General features: G+C 34.4%; 3 protein-coding genes across 4 annotated transcripts in view; 1 reads left to right on the top strand and 2 right to left on the bottom strand.

Moving 5' to 3' along the window:
• Positions 1-316: 316 nt before the first annotated feature.
• On the top strand, positions 317-5212 carry LOC131958577 (polyribonucleotide 5'-hydroxyl-kinase Clp1). The gene is made up of 13 exons (XM_059323677.1): positions 317-493; positions 964-1038; positions 1187-1300; positions 1493-1618; positions 1799-1912; positions 2102-2129; positions 2215-2385; positions 2585-2674; positions 2777-2877; positions 3193-3331; positions 4288-4368; positions 4859-4952; positions 5068-5212. The coding sequence occupies exons 1-13, from the start codon at positions 479-481 to the stop codon at positions 5177-5179; spliced, it is 1260 nt and encodes a 419-aa protein (XP_059179660.1). The 5' UTR covers positions 317-478; the 3' UTR covers positions 5180-5212.
• A 1011-nt stretch (positions 5213-6223) lies between these two features.
• On the bottom strand, positions 6224-11781 carry LOC131958583 (ubiquilin-1). The gene is made up of 14 exons (XM_059323683.1): positions 11628-11781; positions 10583-10735; positions 10432-10476; positions 10219-10341; positions 9881-10006; positions 9660-9788; positions 9450-9573; positions 9016-9138; positions 8764-8903; positions 8581-8664; positions 8380-8495; positions 7928-8153; positions 7665-7749; positions 6224-7497 (listed from the first exon to the last, which is right to left on the bottom strand). Exons 1-14 carry the CDS (start codon positions 11736-11738, stop codon positions 7436-7438), a joined length of 1647 nt encoding a protein of 548 aa, XP_059179666.1. The 5' UTR covers positions 11739-11781; the 3' UTR covers positions 6224-7435.
• Positions 11782-20322: 8541 nt separating this feature from the next.
• LOC131958587 (G-protein coupled receptor 183) overlaps positions 20323-24842 on the bottom strand; it is an 89464-nt gene continuing 84944 nt past the window's right edge. For both annotated transcript variants that reach the window (XM_059323689.1, XM_059323690.1), the window contains one exon: positions 20323-21687. In XM_059323689.1, coding sequence (XP_059179672.1) covers positions 20592-21686 — 1095 coding nt within the window. In that variant the 5' untranslated portion in view covers position 21687 and the 3' untranslated portion in view covers positions 20323-20591. The remainder of the gene's footprint in view (positions 21688-24842) is intronic.

The raw sequence follows: 24842 nt of genomic DNA, 5'->3' as shown, positions 1-24842 counted from the left end.
GTTGTGGTTGATTGTCCCCTCTTCTAGCAGACACAATTTTAACTCCACTAAGGATCGATGTCTATTTAATCGTTTCGATACCTAGCACTTTTCCTGTAAACATAGCTACCACATTGGCAAACCAGTATCTATAGTGACAAAAATAAGTTTCATTGTAGTTATATTTTCTACCTTCCATAAGTTAATGGATTTCGGTAACTATCAACAGTAAAAAAAACAAACGACAAAATGAATATTGAAACTACGAATGATCCATTGATTCTAACATAATTTTATAACTATATATTGACATTAAACTATTCTTTTGATCTGGCAATTGCTCTAAACCATGTTCATTGTTGTTGAAAAGTTCCCTAATATTCAAGTTTAACATCTGTAGTCTCTAGATTTCTAGACCTAAAGCTACACTAAATAGGATCTAGATCCTCTATCTATAGGCCTAATTTGCTATATTTTTAAATAGACATACGTCATAAAAATGACGGAAGACGAGGTGATTCTTATTCCTAAAAATTGGATCTTAATAAACTTAAAACAATGATTTTACTCCCGTACTCTCTCCTCTGACTCTGCTAGCTAGGATTATTTTGTAGACTAAAACATTCATAATTCATAATAAAATCAACATTGAAATTGAACATTCATTTTGTTATGTTAAAACTAAGCAAATAAGCATTAGAAGTTGCACCAAACTTATTTAAATAAGTTATTATAATTATTTAATTAGGCCTCATCTGTTGTCCTAATTTCACCAGATCAGACTAAGGACTAAAGAAGATTATTAATAATTAATATTAGCTTAATTAGGCCTATTATATTTAAGATTGATGTTGATGAAACTATTTAGTTTTTAGGGCCTATTTGTTATTAACTCACTGTTTGATTTTCCCATACAATGCTTTTATTATTTTATAGGCTATTGTTTTTAAATATAATAATGTTAGTCATAACCATTACTTTTAGGGACAAGAGTTTAAACTGCAGGCAAATTCTGAACTTAGATTTGAAGTTGAGGCCAAAGCTACTGTTGAAATTGAGGTAAACATTTTATCATTTTTTTATCAGTATTATTAATTAATCAATGTAGGCTGAAGCTCATTAAAAACATTATTTTTAATTCAGATAACTTAGAAAAAATACCTATTTGAAAAACAGATGCTTTGATGTTTTCACTGCTTATTAACAGATGCTGGAAGGCCGGAGTGAAATGTTTGGAACAGAATTAGCGAAAAATAAAAAATATATTTTTGTGTCAGGATCGAAAATTGCAATATTTACATGGCATGGTTGTGTCATTCAGGTAAATCATATATATTGTGAATGCTCACATTTCTTTTGAAGGAATCACCTTTTTTTCATTATATAAAGAGGTCAAATTCAGCTCAGTTTAAGTTTACCACAGACTTTCTAAATCAACAGAACTGCTTATTGGCAGATAAAAACCAAGTGGTTCAGTACTATGTAACCTTTATAATATTGTCTTTCATCTTAGTTAAAAGGCAAAGCAGAAGTGGCTTACATTTCTAAAGAGACTCCAATGACTGTTTATGTCAACACACATGCTTCCCTTGAACAAATGAGAGAAAAAGCAGAGAATGAAAACACAAGAGGACCAAGGGTAAATTATAAAAATATGTATTTTTGGAATACAAAACTTTATCATTTACTTTAAACTTTATAAGGAGCTAGATAGGAATGTTGCTGTTTGTAAGAAAATATGTTCTAAGATTTATTTAGAATGTTTTTATTTTTAGTTTAATTTTTAACAATTTTTAATGTTTATTTTATAAATGACCAGATGTTAGTTGTTGGTCCAACTGATGTTGGGAAGTCCACCTTGTGTAGAATACTCGTCAATTATGCTGTTCGACTTGGAAGATCACCAGTTTTAGCAGACATTGATGTTGGCCAGGTTGTTTGGCATGTTTTCTCCCCAATATTTGGTTAAACCTTTGTTTTGTTGTTACCAATTTCTAAAAACTATACAAAATATATGCAAGGTTTTTTTGAAAAAGAACAACAAAGGTATGTTTTTTAAAAATATTGTTTAATTAAAATCAATTACAATTTTAATAAATACAATGTTTATACTTTTTTTTAGGGCAACATGGGTTTACCAGGAACAATAGGTGAGAGTTAAAGTTTATTGGTTATGAAAATCTTAATCTAAGTCTTGCTGCTATAGAAACTAAATGAAGTTATCTATGTTCACAGGAGCTCTTGTTGTAGAGAGAACAGCTGATGTAGAGGAAGGTTTTCAGCAAACAGCACCATTGGTCTTTCATTATGGTTATAAGAGCCCAAATGATAACTTTCAGCTGTACAATTTGCTAGTTTCTCGTTTGGCAGAAATTATTAATGTGCGATGTGAACAGAGCAAAAAAGGTACACATTTATACAATCAATCGATCATACCTTAACCCTTATTGGGGTCAATGGAGTACCACAATTAATTTTCTCTTAATTTTTCGCATAAAAAATTATCAATACACTCTCAAACAAAAGCTACTTATACTTATTAACAACTTTAATTAGCTGAAAAGTATGTAGTTAGATTATAGCTTTGATAATTGCTTTTTTTTAGTGAATTGTAGTGGAGTCATAATTAACACAGCTGGCTGGATTAGAGGAGCTGGTTATGAAGCATTGAAACAAGCTGCTGGAGCCTTTGAAGGTAAATACACTAAAAACAAAAGATCTATCTTTAAAAATTGCTTAAAAATCACCAGCTGATTGTTTGTGTACACTTTATAACTGTTTTAATTTAATATTTTAGTGGATGTAATTTGTGTCTTGGATCAGGAGCGACTTTACAACCAGCTCAAGAGTGACCTGCCTGACTTTGTCAGGATAGTTTTACTTCCAAAATCAGGAGGGGTAAGTCTAAATGTCGATGGGTGGGTTTGTAGTCAAATCTTATGGATCTACTAAATTGTGACCCATTCAGATGCAGCTAATTCTTTCAAAGACATACAAGATCTCTAATATATTTTAGCATGTAAACACTTCTTAAAGGTTTCTAAACTACTTATTTTCTTTTTACTTTTAAAACCTTGACATAAAAGTCAACGGCAGAGAATTTGCCACAATCTATTATTTTGCCATTATATTGTTAGCTAATTTCTTAAGAACTACAGATGTTCATTATTAAGCAGTTATTTTTATTAAGCTATAATCATATCATATTTTTAGGTTGTTGAGAGATCTCAAGCAGCAAGAGCGGATGCTAGAGACAGTCGTATCAGGGAATATTTTTATGGCTTGAAAAATAACTTTTTTCCTCACAGTTTTGATGTCAAGTTTAATGATCTTAAAATATTTAAAATTGGAGGTAGTAGCAATCTTTTTGCTTAGATTTTAGTATGTAAAGTATGTTAGAATTAGTACTCTGTTGGCATACATATATATATATATATATATATATATATATATATATATATATATATATATATATATATATATACATATATATACATATATATATATATATATACATATATATACATATATATACATATATATACATATATATATATATATATATATATATATATATATATATATATATATATATATATATATATATATATATATATATATATATATATATATATATATATATATATATATATATATATATATATATATATACATATATACATATATATATATATATATATATACATATATATATATATATATACATATATACATACATATATACATATATATATACATATATATATACATATATATATATATATATATATATATAGATATATATATATATAGATATAGATATATATAGATATATATATATATAGATATATATAGATATAGATATATATATATATAGATATATATAGATATAGATATATATATAGATATATATATATAGATATAGATATATATATAGATATAGATATATATAGATATAGATATATATAGATATAGATATAGATAGATATAGATATAGATAGATATAGATATATATATAGATATAGATATAGATATATATATAGATATATATATAGATATATATAGATATATATAGATATATATATATATAGATATATATAGATATATATAGATATATATAGATATATATATATATATATATATATATATATATATATATATATATATATATATATATATATATATATATATATATATATATATATATATATATATATATATATATATATATATATATATATATATATATATATATATATGACTGATTGTAAGCAAAAACAAATGTTTAAATTTATAAATTCTCCTCAGCACCATCACTACCAGAATCTTGCTTGCCATTGGGAATGAAAGCTCAAGACAGCCAGACTAAACTAGTTCCATTAATTCCAAGTAAGAATATTGTTAAAGTTTAAGGGAAAATGAAAAAAAATCATCAGGGACTTTTCATGAAGGACTTTATTTAATGGACAACATTTTGTCTGCTCTTATTCTTCTTCTTTGATCTTAATTGTAATGTTGGAAGAAATTTCAGCCTGCTTTTCTTTCTGGATCTGCTTTGTTCCTTGTCTTTGCCAACAAAGAGCAAATTGCAAGGCTGAAGTTGTTATATTTTGGAGTTTTCTCTCATAGATGAGTTGCTGTCACCAGCTATTGGGCTGCAACTGTCATGGGGTTAAAACTCTGGACTTTTTCAGTTTAGCAGCCATGAGCTTTATTGATCCAACAACCCACTTGTCTGCTCTAAAACCTTAAATTTCTAAAAAAGAATGATTTTCCCTTTACCATTTGTCAACTCAAGTTTATAAATGATTGCTTTATGAGAGTTCATTTTAATAAAACTATCGAAATTCATTTAATATATTTCTAATGGCTTCTCTAGGCAATAACCTTCTGCATCATGTACTGAGTATCAGCGCTGCTGCAACTGTTGATCAAGATATTGTTGAAACTAATGTTCTGGGTTTTATTGTTGTGTAAGAATATTTTTTTAAATAGTACATTTACTTAAGAATAACTGGTACTTTGTTGTTTAATAATATCATATGAAAATAGATTTTATTTTACTCCAACTTATTTTTATTGTTTCAGTACTGCTGTAGACATGGACAAATCTGTCTTTACAGTTCTCTCTCCATCTCCAAGACCACTCCCTCGAGATATAGTATTAGTGATGGACATTCAATTCATGGATATTAAATAATCTCTTTTGTTGAATAAAGTTTTTTTAATCTTTGTTTATACTATTAAATTAATATTTTCAACTCATTTGTTTTCTTGATAACCCCTGATTAAGTTTAAGCTTTTAAATTGTAACCAATAAGCTCTTTATTCAATACCAACCTCTTTGTCTGAAGTTTTAAAATTTTCTGTAAAGTTTTATACAGCCTTTTTATATAATATTATATTAATAATTGTAACTTCAATGAAATTACTGTTATTTTTGTGTCATTTCAACCTTAAGACAATATAACCTTGTAGGCTGTGTTAGGGGATTTTTTAAATTAGTGATAGGTTACCAACTACAGATAAAAAAGGACTTCCTTCTTTATTTTAATTACAAAACAATTAAGAGCTTTTGTATCAGCAGCACTTATTCTATAGCCCAAATAGTGATTAGTATCCAGTTCTTTGTTAACAACAATTCAGTAAAGATGCAAAGACTGCTTGTAAAAAATGTTAATAATGGAGGAAAATGCTTTAACAATTTACTAACAAAGAATATTTAGATCTTGAATTACCTTCAGGAAATTTTTTTATCTTATATATTTATTTTTAGTACCATAGTTCAAAACCTTGAGCATTTTTAATAGTATTTTACTAAGGCCCCTATATGTTCATTTTACCATACTAAACTTTTCTGCCATTTCATTTCGAGGGCCAGTTATAAAAAAATGGAATCTTTCCTAAGTGCATAAAACACTAGCAGTTATAATATAGGGTAGGGCTTACTAGAATTAGCCTTAAAAAAACTAACAAATAAATTAAACAAAACTATTATTTATAATCGGTAAACAACTTTAATTTTTTATGTGCACAAACAGTGAAAAAAAAAATTACCTTGAGAATCAACAACCAATGCAACACGTTAAGAGAAAGGCCTTAAAATCAGCTGGTAGAAGACAACACAGTGTTTCAACAGAAAGAGGTAGTTAGTTGAAACAATGTGGGGGAAAAATAGACTTGAGAAATAGGTTTGGTGCTTTTTAGGAAGAATGTACGTTTTTTTTTACGTTTCAAAAATAAAACTGAGTCTGTATAGATATGCACCAAATTCTTAGCATATCACACAAGATCTAAAATAACCCATTTTTGTTAATCAGTAGTACAAGGTCCACATTGAAAAAAAAAGAGGCCAAAAGTATTCTAATTCAACAATTCTTATTTGTTGACTTTAATTAAATGTAACTGAATAACATCTAAATAACTAATAATTGAAAAATATCTAAATAAAATGACGGAATTCTTAGGCATAAATATTTATTTCTAATAATTTCAATAATATCTAAGTTCTGAAAATGTTAAATGCAACTCAAAATGTTAACTTACTGAATAACTGAACACATTTCTTAATTCATTGATAAAAATAACTTTTCCTACACAGTATTGTGTAAACGCCAAAGACAGTGCTAAATACTAAACCATTTTCAACAAAATATTAAGATATTTCATACAAAGCGAAGAGTATTAAAATTTTCAGTCTAAAAACAGCTTCACTGTGTCCAAGGAATACATAATCTTAAACAGTTTAAAAAAAAATAAAATACTTATTTATAAAAAAAGATTAATCTTAATGAAAAATCAAGGTTTATTAGACAAGGTGTATGACACAAGATAATTGAAATGTAACTTGTATGCGATCACAAACTTTGTCAGCTGGTACAACCAAGGGTATGTTAAAACAAATGACATAGTCAGAACAAACCTACCTTCAAAAACTTGTAAATCTAGAACCGGTAGTTTGTTTTTCTGTTTAAATACTTTCAACAACTGTACACAATGTGTGCACAATCACACCTACTGCTAGTGTAACTGAACACAGCAGTGTACACAACAGTGTTAAAACCAGAGTACACCCACCACTTATTTGTGGGTAAACCAATGTACATTAGAACCTTTGTGTGTCTGTACATTTTTATTCATTTATAAATGCAATCTTACTTTGTACATTTAAAAAAAAAGCCAGATAGGAAGTTGAAATGAAATAAAAATAAAGAAAGATTTAAAAGATTTTAAATGAAGAATAATTAAAAGATTTTGTTAGCACATATATATTTCCTACATTTACCTATATTAAACTGTCTTTGATAACTTAACATTGAACATGTAAACATAGACAGGATTTTGGAATATTTGAATAATGAAATAAAATGTATTTTTTCACAAATGAATCATTATTTAATATAAAATAATAAATATTTTGTTAGTTTGTAGATTTTGAAATAAGTCTGTTAGAGCATCATCTTTGCTGTAAAAGTCTGTCTATAGCAGCATTCACATCACCAAATGTTGCTGTTAGGGCTGTCGAATTTAAAATTAACATTTAAATGCCATAACTTTATTAAATATAATAAATTATTCTAACAACAACTGTGTCATGCACAATATGAGATATTTTGAAGAAGTCAAAATTATCAGTGTTTAGTAAATACGAATTGCCTAATTATATCTTTAGACAGACAACCCACCTCTAATATTTGCTTCTCTATCAACAAAGCCCATGGTTGCTAACTGTTCTAACTGTGATGCATATCTCTGCTCTGGGGGCTGATTCTGTTCAACAATTAAAAATTACACTTTAAAAATAACCTTTAGCTGATTTTTTTTTTGCAGTATGCTAACTTGTGGTTATTCTTAATACTAAAATTCTAACAAACAAAAAAATACATTAAAATTTGTAAGCATGATCTGTAACTAAACTTTAGTTTTCTTGAAATGTATAGTTTCTAACCTGTTGTCCTCCAACCATCATCTGCATCATTTGAGCCATCATGGTAGAAAAAGCTTCTGGGTTACTTTGCTGCCCTAAACCTAGAGGTCCCCCAGCAGAGGTTATACCACCTCTGCTTGGAGTAGTTGCTGTTACTGTGGAGGAGGGGGAAGTTGTGGTTGATGGAGTAGCTGTGGATGTTGTACTACCTGTCATCATTGTTGGTAAACCACCTAAGCCTGTCACACTAGAAAATAAATGGCAAGAACAACATAGGATTAAAAACAAATACTTTAAGTTGAAAACCTAAACAAAACAAATAAAAAACATTAACTTTTATCATAACAATAAACTTTTTGAGTTATCTTTCTCTCGTATGATGTATACACCTAGAACAAACTATACCGTTAATATGGTTTTAACATTCACGCAAACAAAAAAAAAAGCTAAAAGCTATTCTAGTAATCACTTACTTAGAAAAAAGATTTGGAGACTCTTGTTGGAGCTGACTTAAACCACTTTGTATCTGCATGAGAGCTTCCAAAGCTCTAGGGTTAGTCACCATGTTTTGAATATCTGGATTCTGCATCTAGAAAAAAAAACAGCAGCAATTAGACTTCAGTAGTTTTTCCAGCCCATTTTGATTTACTTCTGTTATATTTAAATATACTAACCTGCTGAAGAAGAGTGGGCATCATTGTTGTTAAATTGGCTTGCATTTGTGGATTGTTGGCAAACAAAGGGTTATTTCCAATAATCTAGAAAATAATAAAAAGTTGGTTTTTAATAAAATAAGTAAATTAGGAAAATTAGCTTCAACAAAATGACAGTGTTGCTATTGATGCCTCTTAATGTACCTGTTGAGCAAGCTCTGGATTTGCAGACAAAGACTGCATCATTGACTGCATGTACGGTGCTTGAAGCATGTTGCTCATCATTTGAGGATTCTGCATCATCTGCATCATTAAACTTTGCATACCTGGGGTGTTAAACATACCTGTGGAAACAAGCGCTCAGTTTATATATTGCCAATAAATAAATTAGTTTACAAATTATTTCAGCTATATAAGACTGTGTAATGTGTAATAAAGGGGACTAAAATGGGTTACCAGCAGTAGTAGTGGTTTCTCCTGGTGTAACATTGGCAGCACTGCCTGTGGTACTTGCAGGTGGACTACCCCAAGGATTAGGCAAGGGATCCCTGTTTTCTCTGCCTTGTTGTGTATTTTCACCTTCAGATTGACAACAGTAAATTCAATTCAAATCTATAGCAATTTGTCAATGTACATAACTTCTTCAAAACATCTGAAATGAAAATTTTACTTTCGACTGAAGTCCTAAAAAAGAACATAATTTTTATAAAGAAATTTTCTGCACAAGCACAAATTCTGTGATATAATTACTGCACCCAACAAGACAAATTCAGCAATGGTTGTTTTACTTGAATAGAAAACATGATTAGAATAAAAAAACAAAAAAAAAATTAATTGAAGCTTATAAATGTAAGAAGTATAAATGTAAATAATATATAAATGTGACTAACCAGAGGTATTGCTCACAAGGGAAGCAAATGGATTAGATCCCATTGTTTCTTGAGCTGCACTCATCATAGGTTCTTGTATATCACGGTACATGCGTGTTAGAGCATTAAAACCACCAGGAATACTCTACGTCGAAAAGAAAGTTACAATTTTATACAACCTCATTTAAATTTCATGTAATATAAATATAGGTGTATGTGAATTATTCCTACCTCTAAATTACTCATAGCTCTATCTTGCGATCTCATTAGTTCCTGCATCATAGCTGGGTTGCGGGCCAATTCCATTGTTTGACGCATAAGTTCAGGGTTATTTAGCATATGAGTGATCTCTGGATTACGCTGTGGCAAGAGTTAAAATTTTTTCAAATTTAAGATCTAAATAAAAAAAAAAAGTAAAACCAAACAATTAATAGATAATTAAATATTTATACCTCCATAAGTTCTCTCATCTGTGGATTGTTCATTAACAAAGACCTCATAATTTCTGGATTGGACATCATTGATTGCACAAAAGGGTTGTCCATTAGTTGGCGTAACATATCTGGATTACCCAGCATCTAAAAGTAAACAGGTTATATAAAAAGTGTTTTTCATAGAGAATAAAAGAAAATATTTAATTGAGAAGCTTGAACATATTTTTATCTACTACAGATAGTGCAACATTTATAGCAAACATTCTTAAGTATGTACTACAAAAAACTTTCTTTTTAAAATGTCAAATTATACAGTAAAATACAAACTAAACAGCAATTTAAAAAAGCAATCCTACTTCACGTTGCATTCTCTGCTGCATCTCCATAAAGTTAGCAGAGCCCATGCCCAGACCACTCAAGCCACCAAGTCCTCCAATACCTCCAAGTGAAAAAGGTGTTTGAGATATATCTGGGGCAGTCTACAGAGAGAAATTATCAATGTAATAAGTGCAAGAGTAAGTCATGCTTAAAAAAATAAAGAAGTTTTTTTTAATAATAAACAAACAAACCTGCGGGGTAGCTGTTGAAGTCCTAGGTGGTGGGTCTGGCACAGTCTGAAAGTTACAGTAGATTAAAAACAAGTTGGTATTTCTTCACATATAGATATTTTATTAAATATTATATTATTTCCTGTTATATGAAAACATTTTGAGTACTAACTCTGTTGGCTGATTTAATGACTAGATGCACTGTTAATCCATCTTTTATTCCATGTTGCTCAAGGGAGTCCTCATCTTTCATGATTTTTCCAGCAAAGATAATACACAGTTGCTCATAAGGAGCATTAAACTTTTTTTGTATTTCCTCCTTTAGCTGCAACAAAAAGTTTTAGGTCATAAAGTATTTTAGAATTATTTAGAATTCAAAATTCAAATTTGTGTCCTAAAATAGTTTAGATTGTTAAAGAAAAGTGGTATTCAACATTTAGGCCTAATAAGAATCCAAATCTAGTAATAATAATAAATCATGAGGCAGTAGGCCCCGAATGATATTACAGATGTCTGATAATTGACCCTTCAAAACTTGGTGTATTTGTTTTTTTAGGTGTTGCGATAAGTATTTTGATCTCAGATTTAATCTTATGATCAGAAATTATTGTGGCATTATCAGACACAGTTGTAACTCCACATACCCCAAACTGGGGTAATGGTTTTGGTTAAGGACAGCCTTGGCTTAGCATTACTGGCATTAGCAAGTCTTATTTCAGTATTTAGTTAACTGCCAGTCCAGTAGGCCTAACCTAACATCTCTTTTTAAAGAAGATGCCATTGCTATAAGTATAACAGTATAACACATTCCAACAATGTTTTTTTCCCCCAGATCTAGTAAAATAATAAAATGAATTGGTGGTGTGTTAAATAAAGTAAATTTAGTTTGTTTTTTTTGTCTTAATTTATTAATTTTGTATTTGAGTATTTTGAGTTCAACACTTTAGTCGGATTGGCAGCCAATTCTCCAAATAAAGTTATACAATATTTATTAGCCTACATAGTAACCATGTCGCTAATGAATGACGTTACAACTAGACCTATAGAACTTCTAATTTACAAGCAAAAGAGAAAAGATCTAGCACGTTCTACATCGATTATCTCACCGCGGGTCAAATGTCACCAGTCAACGCAGCATTCGTAGTATTACTTCACAACACATAGTTTGTGTGACAAACACGTTTCAAAAAGTTAAAATACAGAATTTAAAATTATACCTCACGAACAGAAGCTCCGTCTTTCACCTCTACATTATGTTTCTCTTTAGGAGTTTTAACGGTTATTGTTATAACACCAGATTTTCCGGAATTGTTAATGTTCTCCGCCATGTTAAAACTGTGTTTCGGTGTATTTCAGAAATACGGCATTGTGGGAAAGACTAACTAAATCTTATGTGAAGGAAACCCGTTTAGTTAGCTTTAAATGATTATAAAAATTGCAATATAGGCCTATGACGATATATCCCTAGAAACATGCAACGTAGGCTACTCATTTGCAGACCATATTCGATTAGACTTATTTAGTTTTATATACAATATAAATTAGCACCAGTAGATAGGTCTACTCAATATTACTATATTCGCCTTTTATACACACAAGTTAAATATAATTAAAAAAAAAACAACCCACAACAAACAACAACAGCAGCATCCGCGTAGCGTAGGCTTCATTCAAGTAGTCGAGATTCTAGATTCTAATACTGGAATCTAGATCTAGTACTTTTGCTAGTAGTCATATACTTTAGTTAAACGTCGAACATTCTTGCAGCTTTATTATTATTAAATATTAATACAAAAAACACACTGCCTAATAATTCACTAATAAACATACGTTTTTAAAAAGCAACACCCTACAACAAAGTATTGAAGTTTAAAACATTGAATGACAAATCACGCCTACATTTTTTTAAGTATAGGGAAAGTATTTCGGCATAGGCATAGGGGATGGGAATAAGGTAGGTTAGCCAGTCTCCCCTCTCAGAGGCATAGCGACAAATTTTGGCGCCAGGGACAATCAATTTTGCGCCCCCCCCCCTCCCCCGAAGAGATGCCTGGAAGAAACTGGAAGAAACTCTGAAGAAAGTCTACCGCAACCCCCCCCCCCCAACGAAATGGAATTTATATAGAAAATATATACATTTAGCAGTGTCCGCCCCTCTTCCAAAAGAAAGTCTACCCCCCCCCCGAAAATTTCAAGTGCCTCCCCGGAGAAAAAAGTCTGTAAGAAACACTGCCCCCCCCTCCCTCCTCGTCTCTCTCTCTTTTTCTCTCTCTCTCTTTATATATATATATATATATATATATATATATATATATATATATATATATATATATATATATATATATATATATATATATATATAGCTATTGAAGGTGGTGAAACTGAAAAAGCGACCCCTCCCCAACCTAGTTGTAAGGTTGGTGGCTTTTCAAATGTTGGAATATTAATTTAACCCATTGTCCGATTGAGTTGGTATTTTCTTTTTTTTGGAAACGTTTTTCTACTTGCCTCACCTTCAGCTGCAAGTTGGTTACTGGTGACGCACATTTTCTTCTCAAAGCAAAACATCGATTGCTCGACGGCTGGAGAATGGGCGTTTGGCAGCTAAGCTGTGCAGGCTAGCGATTTTGTAACTGCCCCAAAAATAATTTTAACAGTGCAACCCCCTTACTTTGACTTACTGTCTCTGCCTGATACAGACAGATGCTATACTTAATATTCTCAGAAGTTGTTTCAAAGAAATCTATCTGGTAAAAAAATTGAATTACGTATTTATTGGACTATATTTTTAGGCTCAGACTAAAAAAATTGTAGAGGAGAAAAGAGTTAATAGTAATTCTAAAAATCATCACATTTAACTTACACTGTTAATAAAAGTATTGTTATTATTATTTTTGCTAATTGTATCAATAATCATGAATTGACTGTGAAAACCAAGGGACGGAACTTAGTAACTTTTGCTTCGTATAGTTATGTCACTGTTATTTCCCTTGAAATATCTTTTCTTGGAATTCACACATTATCCTAGAAGAAAATAACAGTACAGCAACCTCATTGGTTTAACACGGATGCCGTGACAAACTGAGGGAGGATGAAGCAGTCAATGATCCCCAAACTTTTGGATTTCTAAACTGTTCACTTCCATACCTATATTACATTTTAAAACTTTCTAGCTAACTGTTGTATGTAATGAGACATGCAATATGCGGAGGAGACACCGACACGTTTTTAAAATTCCCCATTCAGACTTAATTTTAATATATATTATACTAGTGACTGTTTATTTATGCATATTACATATTAGTCATCCAGGTATTAGCATTCTCAAAAGTTGACCAGACGCGTCAGAAAGTCATGTCACATACTCTAACCAACGACCGATGAATAACGCATACATAGATGCTTATTTTGTTGTTGACTAGAAGTTTCTTTGTGTTCTTTTTCATCAGCCGCAGATTTTTAGTTTTGTGTGTGGGGGGGGGGGGGGGGGGGGGAGGGAGAGGGGTAAAGGGTGAGTGAACAGAAGGGGGGGGGGGAGGGGTAAAGGGTGAGTGAACAGAAAAAAAACATGCGTAAAATATTTTAAAAAATTAAATGAGCTCGAAGCTTAAATTATAAAATTGAAATTTCATTGTATCAAAGCTCCAAGTTAGCCTTCGTGATTCACAAAATGAAGCACTTGTTCATATTATTAATATTATGTTTCGTAATCGATGGACTGAATAGAATAGCCATACGTCTCTTTTAAGTGTACGCCTTGTTAAACGGGAAAGCAGATTTAGCCATTGGTCTAGTCTTTCTGTTCAGATACCAAACACCATGTCCCTATATGGTAAAAAGATGTTGATGTGAAAGAATTCGTGATTGCCGCCTTCACGTCAACATTTTGCTTACACCCTACTTGTATGATGGTCCCAATGCTCAGACATGACCAGCTGTGATAGGCGCATTTGTGATCCAACATTGAATTTCATTGATCTACAAAAACTAAGTTTCATTAACCGCTATTGTTTTTTTTAAATAATGATTGCAGACCGTCATAGTTTTTATAATTAATATTTTTAAAAATGTTTTTTCAAAAAGCGCAACTGTTCAACATTTCTGACACAGACAAGTGTCACTAGGACTGTGACTAGTTGGGTTTAACGTTTGAGTTAGACAAGTGTCACCAGGACTGTGACTAGTTGGGTTTAACGTTTGAGTTAGACAAGTGTCACTAGGACTGTGACTAGTTGGGTTTAACGTTTGAGTTAGACAAGTGTCACTAGGACTGTGACTAGTTGGGTTTAACTAACGCTTGAGTTAGACAAGTGTCACTAGGACTGTGACTAGTTGGGTTTAACGTTTGAGTTAGACAGACACGTGTCACTAGGACTGTGACTAGTTGGGTTTAACGTTTGACTTAGACAGACAAGTGTCACTAGGACTGTGACTAGTTGGGTTTAACGTTTGAGTTAGACAAGTGTCACCAGGACTGTGACTAGTTGGGTTTAACGTTTGAGTTAGACAAGTGTCACTAGGACTGTGACTAGTTGGGTTTAACGTTTGAGTTAGACAGACAAGTGTCACTAGGACTGTGACTAGTTGGGTGTAACGTTTGAGTTAGACAAGTGTCACTAGGACTGTGACTAGTTGGGTTTAACGTTTGAGTTAGACAAGTGTCACTAGGACTGTGACTAGTTGGGTTTAACGTTTGAGTTAGACAGACAAGTGTCACTAGGACTGTGACTAGTTGGGTTTAACGTTTGACCTAGGGCTGAGTCTTATCTGAGAGCTGAGGTTTAGCGCTAGCCCCACAATCACTGTGGTCACTGACACTCTACTTCATCTGTCAGAACAAATCTTTGTTCATTGCACTCGATGTGTTAAATTTTCTAAAACACCCTGCTTATACTAATAATAAAAACATCAACAAACACACAAATAAAATCACAGAAACATTCAATTGTCTATTTCTTTATTAATGATGCAAGAAATGAAATGTTTTATAAGACTATGACGTATCAAATACAAGAAATAACACGAGTCTACACCATGAGACACATCACCAGGGTGTACTCACCAATCAAAATACATTTTAACTACAATTCTTTACATTTCTTAATAACTACCTTAATTAAAACAGATCATTAACACCTCAAGTGTTATGTAATTCTTATAACTGGCGTTTGCATTTAATGGAAGAACCGAAGAAAATAATAAAATCTACTTTTTGATCTGCTGTGTTTATCTTTTCAATTCAAACGCCATTTTGTCAATAACTAACGACAAGTGTGATACACAAGTAGTAAAACAAAATGGTATGTGCTTATATGTTACAGTCTGTTACAAATTCTGAAGTGCTCAGTGTTACATGATACAGCAGTTAAAAATGTGAAGTGCCCACTGTTAACAATAATTACAAAAAAATGGCATTTTATGTCCAATGTTACAACCCACTACAAACAAGAAATGTTAAATACTCGTAATTAAAACCCAGTACAAGTAAAAATGTGAAATACCCATTGTATCAACCTACTATATATTTTAAAAAATGTGAAGTGCTCATCGCCATAAGTCCTGAAGTAGCTAAAAATGGCCACCGTTTCAAACGATCGATTAAAAAAAAAGTGTGTTTTTAGGCTCAATGTCACACCAGAGCGGACAGGTTTGTCAAATGCAAATATCCAGTATTCATCTCAATTACAAAACATGAAATACAAACATGCTGAAACAATACCAATCATTTCATAGTTTAAATTCAGTACGTTAAAAAAACCTTTATAATAAATATGACTCAATAATCCTATTATAAAATTCTCTAACTGCAGAATACAATATTGGTCACTCGAGATAAGATAAATATGCCCAATAATGGACTCGTCCAACTGTATACTGTACTGGTTATTTGGCTAAAAAAATTAAGTTATTCATGAAGTCAAGTGGGATATAATATACGTGAAGACATTCAATAAAATTGCTGATTAATTTCAGGCGTGATTAATTCAAAGCGTAATAATTCAAAGCCGTCTGAGCTTTTTTTAGCTCATTAAAACATGTGCGCGTTAGAAGAGGAGTGTCTAAATAGCACCTTATTTCACAAACATGTGCGTTCAGTTAAATGTCGAAGTTTTTTACGCTTATATTATTCGTTTAGGTAGTTGGTATTTCAAGTATTTTAGTTCACAACAATGTACGTTTGGTAGCCTGACATCTCGTATAAACATACTATTAAATTTTGTGTGTGCATAACAAATATTTTCACCGTTTTTAACCGTTTTATTTACTTTCTCCAGCGAAACTAACCGCTTGAAAATGTAGACGTTGTAATTTGATTCTACCAAACACCAATAACATGTGTACTGTTGTGTGGTTTAATGAACATCACAACAGAAGATCACGTGCACCTGACGTCACTTCCTGTTGTACCTACCCTGCCTCCGTAGTTGACGGGTAGGGGGAGCTCGACACAAAAAAAAACCGTTCAAATTAATCATTTTGTAATTAGCAGCACCAGCCGACAGTTCCACGCCTAATGAGACCCTGAGTACCGGCAGGTGGCGCTGGTTCCAGAGTTGTCAACCTGTCCGGGAAAGGGGGATCTGTCTTGTAAACAAAAAGCTAACCTTTCGCAAGGTCAAGGGTGGGGTTTTGGAGAAAACAAGTTTGTTGATAATTTTGTGATGGAGCGTCAACACAGCGGCTTATAACTCAAATGATTTAATACACCTACCACGTCAAAACTCTATGGGGGAGGTGGGAGGATTCGCTCTGGGAGGGTTGAGGAAGGAGGAGAATAAAGGAGGAGACGGGGGAATAGTTAAAAGTAAAAATAAAACCACATTAACTTGAATTTCAATATATATATATATATATATATATATATATATATATATATATATATATATATATATATATATATATATATATATATATATATATATATATATATATATATATATATATATATATATATATATATAAATCAGTACTGTAGAAACACCCGCAAGGACAGTGCGTATGTGACGCTGTCATTGATCGCCCTATCAGATACGTGTTGCTACGACAAGCTACGCAAGAAAAGGGGGCACCATAGAACGATCGTGGTTAGGGGTCATCCATTTATGACGTCCACAATTTTTTTTGGGATTTTGGACCCCCCCCCCCGTCCACAAAAATCCACTTTTTTTCCTTATACAAGTCCATATGCGTCCACAAAAGTCAGTTTTTTTCGGACCCCCCCCCCCCCCCCCGCGTGTGGACGTCAAAAATGGATGACCCCCTTACCTATACTGGTAAGCAGTGACGTAGGCGGGGGTGTTAGGGGTGGGTGCTCTAACATCCCCTACTAACTGGAGCCTTAAAATGAAAGTTGTCTTAAGTTACAACTATTGGTGTCGCCGTGTCTTCTATTTCAAAATTTGGAACCCAACCCCACGACTGAACCCTGGCTACGCCACTGGTTGAGGAAACATGAGACAGCAGGGGGAGGGGATGAAGTGAAAGTAGGGGAAAGGAGTTTTGCTAAACGTGCTGAATACATTTGTCAGCGATGACATTAGTGTGTATGTGCGTATGAATGTGTATGTGTGTGTGAATGTGGAGGTATGGGATCTCAAAGATATCTCCAAGTTATCCCACATCTAAATAATCCAAACAAGAGCGTTTGCGGTGCCATAAACAGCAGCGAGCCCGCCATATTTGCTGATAGCACGTGCATCAGAAGCAGACGGAAATAACATCTTGATGTCAGATAAGATATCGTCTAACAAGCGAATTCTAATTTTACAACCCCGAGCGGTTTATTTTTAAAATAAAAATCAAACACATTTTACACTTTAAGCGAAGTATTACAGAATGGACGTCTATCTAAGGTCGTGTAGTGTAAACCGTATTTTTATACCGCTAGAAGTGTGTTGCTTTGGCCAGATTAGGAGAAATCTGAGAGAAATTATTTAGAGATCACTACTGCAAATAATGAATTAAGAAGCAATTGCGAATATTGAATTCTGGTTAAAAAAATAATTATAAAAATGTTTCTAATATAAAAGTGCAGAAAAAGTGCTCTGAATTTAAAACTTGAAGAAAAAAAATCAATTATTCTTTCAACACCTGGCGGTCAAAGAGATATGTTCTTATGTTGTTATGTACAATCAATCACGTCTTTACTTGCTCGATATACAATTTCACGGAAGTAACGCATGGGCGTACGGCAGATTTAGAACAGAACTGGGAGGACACTCGGTGGCCTAAAAAATGTCAAACTGGAGAAAAATCTACGATAAAACCCTATGGGCAAGGAAGTACAAAAGAGAAAATGGGGATGGATTGAACACACCTTGGAAAAGATCAGTGTTGTTAGTGAAGCAGAAGTAGCCGGAATGTCGTGGGCCCAACTTGGAGGAACCGCCCAAATTCGAGTACGACGGAGGGGTGAGGTTAGGTCCCTATGCTCCACAAGGGGTCCACAGAATGATGATAGGTGTAGTAGACGGACGCCTTACAGTAGAACACAAGTGTGTGGACAATATGACGTCATAGAGACTTACAAAGACATCAAAAATAGTCACAGGGACGAACTTTGAGTAACAACACAGTTGGGTGGACACGGGGTGGGGGCTTTGAAATTTAGGACAAACACCATATTAGAATAGAACTGCTGGACATTTGGACAGCAGACAAGAGAGGACATAGAGATATCTTATAGACTCGATAACTGTTTCACAGGACAGTAGGCCTACAGATGTTTGTAGCGTCGAGTTTGTAGTTGAAAGTTTGTGACGTTTGTATACACAGCATGCTAATGCTCGTAACGTATACGTTTGTAAACAGACAAAGTAAGTTAGACAAGGCAGCGTCGGGCACGCGACTGAAGCAGTTTTTGCCGGACAGGCTTGCGTGACAGTCACGTGCAGACCGTGAGCACCGAGTGCTGCTGATGCCATGAAAGGTTAGCGATAATGGCGCGTAGATGCTGCGCCCGCCGGATGCTCAATGCACGAATGTGACATTTTTTGGAGTTTTTTTTAATCCTCTAGAACTTATGAAACGGGTTTTTATTTACGATCCATCAGCTATAACGTTATGTAAATGAAGTCGGCCATTTTTATTCATCCAGGAAGTTCATTTAACTTGAAAACTTCCGCTTTTTAGACGGCATAGTACACTGAGTATAATGGTAATGATATACACATTGTAAAATAAGTAGCTAACTATGTCTACAATTGTAATTCTTTTAAAAGCCTCGTTGATATTGCAATTCAAAAGTCTTTTAAACAGTTTAATAATTCTTTTACATACAATATAACACATGCAAATCTTAAATAACCTCCTCCAATGCTAACATAAGCCTGCACGAAATTTACTTGTTGGTGTATATACATGTGGTACATATATGATATATATGTATATATATATATATATATATATATATATACATATATATATATATACATATATATATATATATATATATATATATATATATATATATATATATATATATATATATATATATATATATATATATATAATAGAGGCGAGAAACAGTCCTCTAGACAAGCTAAAACATGGCAGACAAACCACCAAAATGTCTGGAAGCATTAGCTTCTCTTGTTCAGGATCTCTTTATCGAACAAATCGACAGATCAGAACAATCGATAGCCAATCTGATCAGGTTGTCTCGCTTAGATTACACAGGATCGATAACTCGAACCGTTGGATCACATGCCTCTTCTATCTTTTAATCGGAGACAGCTTAGAATTTTCAAGGAACACATTTAGATGTTTTTATAACAAGTTCCCAGATATTCGTTTAAACAATGCAGTCAATCTGACCTTATGGCGCTCTGATGCAGTTCGCTGTGATGTCAATGATTAAAGGGGGCCACAAGGGGGTGGGGGTGGGGGGGTGGGGGTGCGGGGTATGCGGGCGGGGCCCTGCAAAGATTGTTTTCTTAAACATCTAATTTCAGCTGTACAGGAACTGACATTTCTTTTGTGTTGCATCACGTGACTAAGGTCAGATGTTTTGCATCAAAGATAAAACAAACTCCAAGCATGTGTTGTTGATTCAGATTTTCTGCCGTGCCCTAAAACGTTACAGAAAGTCGTAAGGAAAACGTAAAATAACACACGTATGTAACACGTCTAATTAATTAAACGAGAGACTAATTAGTTCGCTGTGTGAATTATTAATTTGGCTAAACACATGTGATCATTGTTCCGTTGCTTTTGCTCGATTTTGACACAGCGATGTACTGTTTGGTCTCAAGATGGCGGTTGCTTCCCTTGATGCATCGTTTGGGACACAGAAGGTCGTGAACCCGGTCCCGGAAATGTGTACCAGTTGCATAGTAAATAAAAAAATAACACGCCGAGTTGGAGAGTGTGATCTCAGTTAATATAACCCGAATGGTGTTGAACAGGAAGTTCCTCTGCCACGTCGGGTCGCGGCTGATTTCCTCTGAACTCATTCTTAAATCGCCCATCGGAAATTGCCTGTTTAGCGAGTAGACGATGGTGTACGGAAGCCACGTGCATATAAGATAAAAAGAAATGCTCAGTAGAGTAACGGTGGAGGCCTGACTCCCCCCCGATGACCCAAGATGGGCTGGCCCACAGTTCGTCAGGCTGTGAATCTCGCGGATAACCAAGACATTGAAAACAAGAGCAGCAAGGGGCGCTACTCCAAACAAAAGTAGTTCCGTGAACCAGGTCCAAAGTTCGATGAAGTTGCCAGTCTGGAGCTGGACGCGGTGGTTGCACGACTGCTGCTCGGCGTCGTACGTCCAGAAATACGCCTGCAGTGAGCTGATCAGCACGCAGAAGACGAAGAGGCTGACCACCACGAAGGCTGCGCGCCGGACGGTACAGTAGCGAGCTTTGGCGAAAGGATGGCAGACGGCGATGTAGCGCTCGACGGTGAAGCCGAGCACGACGAGCGGGGCGAGGTACTGGGGGATGTAGAACAACATGTGGAAGATCTCGCAGGAAGCATGGCCGTCGTACGTCTCGATGTTCCAGGCGTACTTGAGCTCCTGTAGCACGTGCATCAGCAGGAACACCACGTGGGAGATCGACAGCGCGCCTAGGTAGATCGCTGAAGAGTTGTTGGCCCTTGTTTTTCTACTCAACCAGATGTAGGCGCACAGTGGATTGGTCGGAAGTCCAATGACGTAGAAAAGGGGAGTGACCGTCTGATCTATAAATATAGCCGATGAATGTTTTGCATAAATCTCATAATAATTTCTGAATTCTTCTGTGCCGTTGGCGTCCGCGCTTGAGTTATTCATCATTCTGTGGACACACATAGGACATAGAGTTAATAGGGAACACTGATAACCATAAACATTCAATTAAATGATTAGAAACAAAGGGTCGTCCATAAATGAAGTCACACTGGTACGGGGGAAGGGGGGGTCCGTAATTTTTTGACGGTGTGTGATGGGGGGGGGGGGGGGGTGTTCAGATTGTGTGACGTCACACTTTTGCATTATAAAAAAAGCAATGTTAGAAAACGAATTTTAGCCGTTATTTCGCGTTTTTGGAAACATTTTTTAATAAATTCTAATAGGAATTGATTGTACTCTGTATAGCCAGGCAAGAGTCAGACACTGGCCCCAGCCCACCCCACTCAGGGAAAAATTATATGGGACACCTGACAAACTGGAAACCACAGTCCGGTTTGTCCACGAAGTTGGACTTGTTGTCTGAATCCTCCACCATATTCAAAAATTAAGAACGAAGAAGAAGAAGAAGAAAAGAGTCAAAAGCGTGACTTCATTTATGGATGACCCCCCCCAATGGATTAATCACAATAAAAAACATTACTTATATCAATGGTGGAGGTGGGGGGGGGGTCAGACAGTAGTTGTGAAGGAGTAACCCCCATTACCCATTACATAAAACACAAAAGCTAACAATACCTCAACCTCTAGTTTTTTAATAACTATATGAACAACAATCGTCCGAGTCTTCTGGTGCCACCCCCCCTCCCACCCTTCACTGCATCGCGTGTTTCTATTTTGGTACCACCAGTTTAAATTGCTTTTGTGAAACGAAAATTTTGGAAGTAGCAAAAGTTAAGCCTTAAATTAGAAACTTTAATTTTCAAAACTAAAACAAAACTTCGCGCAAAACAAGAAGCAGATGAATAATACAAGACTTTCTCTAGCAGACGGGTTCTCAACAACTCATCTGTTAAACAGGTCGACTAATTGGTCAAAATAAGGACCAATCAAAACAGTTAAAACAGGTAGTTAGTCACGAGGAAGCCTTATTATAAACCCTTTATTTAATAACGTCTCTTGCTGAAAATTAAGTTTCAGAATAACTGAAAAAAAAACCTGGTTGTTTTGGGTACATTCATGAATGTAAATCTAATTATCTAGTACCCCCCTCCTTCCTCAACACACCCCCCGCCTTCATACCAGCTGAGAATGTGCTAGAAATAGATTGCTTGTTGACAGGTTTTGCTTACTACATTCTCCAAAAACAACCCTTGCCTAGGATAATAATAGAACACACTAGAAGCAGATTTGAAGAATCTTTGCAAGATCGATAATAAAAAAAACTGAGAAGCGGGTGAGTTGAAACTGGAAAGATTAAAAATCTTTTTTTATAATTGAGCACTCGATATCCCATAATCCCACACCTAAAGCTGCCCGGTGTAAAACTATGACGTTCACAATTGATCTATACAGTCATCATGGTTTTATTGTGTGGGGGTGGGGTTGTTCTATACAGTCATCATGGTTTTATTGTCTGTGGGTGGGGTTGTTCTATACAGTCATCATGGTTTTATTGTGTGGGGGTGGGGTTGTTCTATACAGTCATCATGGTTTTATTGTGTGGGGGTGGGGTTGTTCTATACAGTCATCATGGTTTTATTGTGTGGGGGTGGGGTTGTTCTATACAGTCATCATGGTTTTATTGTGTGGGGGTGGGGTTGTTCTATACAGTCATCATGGTTTTATTGTGTGTGGGTGGGGTTGTTCTATACAGTCATCATGGTTTTATTGTGTGGGGGTGGGGTAGGTGGGATGAGGTAAGATATGTTCAGCACATTTGATCTATGAAATCATTGAGATTATTGTGTGTGGGAGGGGGGGAAGAGGGAGTCCAGAGGTATATGTTTAACACAATTTAAATGTTATCATAAGATTTATTGTAAGTGCTTGTGCGTAGGGGGGGGGGGGAGAGGGTAGTTGCGCAGAAGTGAGACAAGTATAGCACATTTGATCTCTGTAACATTAACGTTTGTATGTAGAGGGCGCTGGAATATGTATGTTAAAGATATTGGATAGCGAAAACAAAAAAAAAAACAAAAAAACATGAAAATAAATAAAATTAAACCGGACATTAAAACTTAAAAAATGAGCCGAGGTATGATTATATTAAAGACGATACGCCACAAAATGGCAGATTTGAAACTATTGAAGCTCAGAAATAATGTGTCAAAAAATTGTTTGGAGCTAAGGTGTTTCTTAAGCTCCCACCTCCAGCCATTGTGTTGTATGTGTGTGAGGGTGGGGGTCATATTAAAAACTGAGATTTCGTTGCATCATTTGCGCGATTGAACACTGTTTTGAGTCGAAATCATGCACAAAGAGTTTATGGGTCAGTTTTTCCAGTCAGTTTCTCGGGTCAGTATATGGGTCAGCTTGATGGAAACTGCTGATATTCTTGAGGAAAAAGAGCTTTTCAGCCTTTAGTTCAGACAATGTTAACGGTTGGAAGTGAGCAGATATTTGTTGTTTACACCTCGAGCGGATTAACGAGGATCACACAGAGATAATCTGTTTTCTTCAGGAGATTTATGGTATATGTGGCGTAATTTTCTTAGCACGCTGCTAGGCAATGTTTTTTCTTAGCTCCACCACATCAACTAGTCCACAACATCAACTAGACCATGTTTTTCTTAGCTCCACTACATCAACTAGACCATGTTTTTCTTAGCTCCACCACATCAACTAGTCCACAACATCAACTAGACCATGTTTTTCATGGCTCCTCCACATCAACTAGACCATGTTTTTCTTAGCTCCACTACACCAGCTAGACCATGTTTTTCTTAGCTACACCACATCAACTAGTCCACAACATCAACTAGACCATGTTTTTCATGGCTCCTCCACATCAACTAGACCATGTTTTTCTTAGCTCCACTACATCAGCTAGACCATGTTTTTCTTAGCTCCACCACATAAACTAGACCATGTTTTTCTTAGCTCACCACATAAACTAGACCATGTTTTTCTTAGCTTCACCACATCAACTAGACCATGTTCTTCTTAGCTCCACTACATCAGCTAGACCATGTTTTTCTTAGCTCCACCACATAAACTAGACCATGTTTTTCTTAGCTCCACCACATCAACTAGACCATGATTTTCTTAGCTCCACCACATCAACTAGACCATGTTTTTCTTAGCTCCACCACATCAACTAGA

This window comes from Physella acuta, unplaced genomic scaffold (genome assembly GCF_028476545.2).
Source record: "Physella acuta isolate Inbredline_101_S28 unplaced genomic scaffold, ASM2847654v3 ptg001338l, whole genome shotgun sequence".
NCBI classification, from domain to species: Eukaryota; Metazoa; Mollusca; class Gastropoda; family Physidae; genus Physella; species Physella acuta.
This window is presented reverse-complemented; position numbering and strand designations above follow the sequence as displayed.

Bases quoted from the DNA above. Each gene is read 5' to 3' on its own strand.
- LOC131958583 (XM_059323683.1), bottom strand. From the start codon at position 11,738: ATGGCGGAGAACATTAACAATTCCGGAAAATCTGGTGTTATAACAATA. The intron at 10,477-10,582 runs GTTAGTACTCAA...TGTAACTTTCAG, and splicing joins TCATTAAATCAGCCAACAGA to ACTGTGCCAGACCCACCACC. The intron at 9,789-9,880 runs GTATAAATATTT...CTCTTGCCACAG, and splicing joins AGATGAGAGAACTTATGGAG to CGTAATCCAGAGATCACTCA.
- LOC131958577 (XM_059323677.1), top strand. The intron at 2,878-3,192 runs GTAAGTCTAAAT...TCATATTTTTAG, and splicing joins TACTTCCAAAATCAGGAGGG to GTTGTTGAGAGATCTCAAGC. The intron at 3,332-4,287 runs GTAGTAGCAATC...AATTCTCCTCAG, and splicing joins TAAAATATTTAAAATTGGAG to CACCATCACTACCAGAATCT.